This window comes from Elephas maximus, chromosome 9 (genome assembly GCF_024166365.1).
Source record: "Elephas maximus indicus isolate mEleMax1 chromosome 9, mEleMax1 primary haplotype, whole genome shotgun sequence".
NCBI classification, from domain to species: Eukaryota; Metazoa; Chordata; class Mammalia; order Proboscidea; family Elephantidae; genus Elephas; species Elephas maximus.
In genome coordinates this window covers 73,727,027-73,730,474 of record NC_064827.1, presented here as the reverse complement: position 1 = coordinate 73,730,474, position 3,448 = coordinate 73,727,027, and the positions used below count along the sequence as shown (strand labels likewise).

General features: G+C 42.3%; 1 protein-coding gene across 1 annotated transcript; it reads right to left on the bottom strand.

The window, feature by feature from the left end:
• Nucleotides 1-1,477: 1,477 nt before the first annotated feature.
• LOC126082952 (olfactory receptor 1L6) lies at nucleotides 1,478-2,515 on the bottom strand. Its single transcript, XM_049896139.1, has one exon. It carries the CDS (start codon nucleotides 2,411-2,413, stop codon nucleotides 1,478-1,480), a length of 936 nt encoding a protein of 311 aa, XP_049752096.1. The 5' UTR covers nucleotides 2,414-2,515.
• Nucleotides 2,516-3,448: the final 933 nt, after the last annotated feature.

Sequence of the window (3,448 nt, the reverse complement as noted above, 5' to 3'; positions counted from 1 at the left end):
ACCCTGGTTGCGTAGTGGTTAAGAGCTACAGCTGCTAACCAATAGGTCAGCAGTTTCAATCCACCACGCAATCCTTGGAAACCCTATGAGGCAGTTCTACTCTGTCCTATAGGGTCGCTATCAGTCAGAATCAACTCAACGGCAACGGAGTTGTTTTTTTGGTTTTATGGGGAAACCATTAAATGACGTAGGAAGAATCAAAAGAAGATGGAAGGAAAATGCAGAGTCACTACACCAAAAAGAATTGGTCAACATTCAGTCATTTCAGTAGGTAGCATATGATCAAGAACAAGAACTGATGGTATTGACGGAAGGATTCTAAGCTACATTGAAAGCAATGGCAAAAAACAAGACTCCATGAATTGACAGAATACCAATTGAGATGTTTCAACAATGCACATATTTGGACTGTGCTTCCTGGCTCCCTTGTGGTCGGGTGGGGTAATCAGATTAGTTGTGAACAATAAGTTGTGGGCACAAGTGGTGTGGGGCACTCTGAACCAGAATTGTCAGTATAAAATCTTCAAGGGTCTTCCTCACCTTCTGACAGAGTTATTAGCAATGTTTAGTATAGGGGCCGCTCCATAAGTTTAGGCCCTGAATGTCTAAAATGAGCAGCACACTTACACTTTTTGGTGAAGAACAAGCAATGAAAAGTAAACCTTTGGTGTTAAGATCCTAAGATTTTGAGGCTGGTTGTTTCCACATCATCCTCTAGCTCACCTTGACAGATGTATTGCTCCTTCCAGGATATAAAGGGCAGGTCAGTGAGTGCACTGGTCATCTGGAGAAAGGATGAATTAAGGGAGAGGGGAGAAGGAGACAGGTACTGAGAATGCACTCTGATCACTCTGTGATGGGGAAGTGGCAGGGAGGGCAAGTCAGCTTTGTAAATTATTTAATCTTGCCAGCCTTATTCTCCCTGTTATCAAATTGTTCAGAAGACTGTAGCCTCACAGGTCTTTTCAAAGTAGCTCAAATATATTCCAACATTCAATGCCTCTACCTCCTCAGGTGGTTTCTGCTATTTGAAATATTCTGCCCACTTCGTCATTTCTTGTCCCTTGTCTCTGAAAATTTAGTCTGTCTTTCAGGATGATGATCTTAGGTATCTTGCTCCAAGAAGTTTTTCCCAGTTCTCTAAATCCCACACAGTTTATTCTTCTTTAGTACTGGCCATAGACTATTTTACAGAAAAGTTATTTGAGGGATAGCTGTATTCTACTACCTGGTGTTAATCAATTATTTTCCTGAAATCTGATTCCTAGCAGTACCAAGTCTCTGACTGAACATATATTTGGTCAAAGTTATAGATAAAAGCCAAGTGTTCTGACTCCAGGCCAATGTTTCTACCGCTATCCAATACCACTTCTCATGACATCCTTGGATGCTATGTGGATAATAGCTAAAGAGGGAAGGATAACCTGACAGTCTCTTAGGTCATCTCCCAAATTTGACATTCCATCATCTTGTTGTTCTATGAGTGAATTCTGTCCCTTAACTTTCCCAAACCTCTCTTCATATCCTTGTTCCTCAGGCTATAGATGAAAGGGTTCAACATGGGTGTCACCACAGTGTATGTAACTGTGGCTAGTCGGTCCTTCACTACTGAGTACATGGACAGGGGCCTAAAATAAACATAGATGACACTCCCATAGAACAGGGCTACTACAGTGAGGTGGGAGCCACAGGTAGAGAAGGCCTTCCACCTCCCAGTTGCGGAGGGGATTCTGAGCACAGCAATGATAATCCGTAAGTAGGAGAAGAGTATGCACAAGAAAGGTGTCACAATGACAGCCAGGGTCTCAGTCATGACCACAATCTGGCTGGAGGAGGTGTCAGAGCAGGACAGCTTTAGCACAGGCTGAGTGTCACAAAAAAAGTGCTTAATGACATGAGAGGCACAGAAAGACAGACGAGACATGAGCAGCACCCGGAGCAAGGAGTGCAAATGAGATATGGTGCAAGAACCCAGTAACATGAGAAGACAACGCCGTGGGCTCATGACCACATCATAATGAAAGGGGTTGCAGATGGCCACCAGCCGGTCTATGGCCATGGATGCCAGCAGGTAGCTATCAGTGTTCCCGAAGGCCATAGAGAAGTACATCTGGATCAGGCAGCCCACGTAGGAGATAGTTTTTTCCTCTGATAGTAAATTCACTAGCATCTTGGGCACAATGACTGTTGTGAAGCAGATATCCATGAAGGACAAGTTGCTGAGGAAAAAGTACATAGGAGTATGAAGCCTGGAGTCAGAATGTATGGCTAGAATGATGAGCACATTCCCCACCATGGTGACGAGGTACATGGTGAAGAAGATGGCAAAAAGAGGCTTCTGCAGCTGAGGGTTGGAGGAGAGGCCCAGAAGGATGAAGCCTGAAGTGCTGCTGCTGTAGCTCTTTATCTCCATGTCTCTGGGCTTCCTGGATGTTGTTTAGAGGAGCAGTGGGAGGGATGCATAAGATAATGCGATCAATTCAGCTATTTTCCTAAGTTCCAACCTATAAAAAAAGCCTACTTCTATTTGTTAGAATTTTAAAAAATGCTTACTTCAAGCAACTACAGAAAAACAAATAGAAAATCTAATTCAGCAACGAGAGAGTTAAAAAAGAAAATAAAATCAAGACCTGCTTCCTAAATTGGAAGCTAAATGTTTCCCGTGTATTCATAGAAACTTCTATGTGCCCTAGTTTATCTGAGTTCCTCTCAATTCTCTTTAAAAAAAATTTTTTTTTAGCTTGTGTCTTGACCAACTCCTTAGCCTCTTATTTTATCCCAGGAAAGAGGCTGCTGGGTCCTACTTTGAATCGGGATGTTTTCATTGCTTATGTCCCTATGAATTCTCATCTGCTCATAGTTGGGCTGGTGTAATGTGAGGATGGTACAAAATGATCATCAGAACTAATGAATATTCCTTGATACGTGGGACAGATTACACAATAAACAAGGTAAGCATGTGCTTAGGGCATGAACAAAGCAGGCGCACCAGTCGTCCAGAGCAAGGACTTATAGATTCCAAGCAGACAGGAAACAAAGAAAAGTGAGCACTGCAGTGGATGGAAACTGGCAGGGGACTAAATGAAATTGATACCATTTTATAAATTTTGTATACAATAACAATTATATTTTCCTTTTCATTTCAGACTGGTCAGGTGTAACCTCACATTCAATTCTGTCTAGTCGACCACATATGAAGCACCAGGGTCACTGTAATCATGTGACTAGTGATGTATGTGGTGTTATGCAAAGTGTCTTCAAATTGAGCATACCCTTGTATTTGTATCATGATCTCTCCTATTGCCCACGTCCTCATCGGATATCAGCAGTGTTTCAATGAAATGTGAAGACATAGCATCAAAGGAGGGAAAGTGGGTGCACACGTTTTAAGTATTATTCCAATACAAAACCACTCATGGAGATCTGCAAAGGGCCCACAAACAAACAT

Coding starts and splice junctions, on each gene's coding strand:
- LOC126082952 (XM_049896139.1), bottom strand. CDS start 2,413: ATGGAGATAAAGAGCTACAGCAGCAGCACTTCAGGCTTCATCCTTCTG.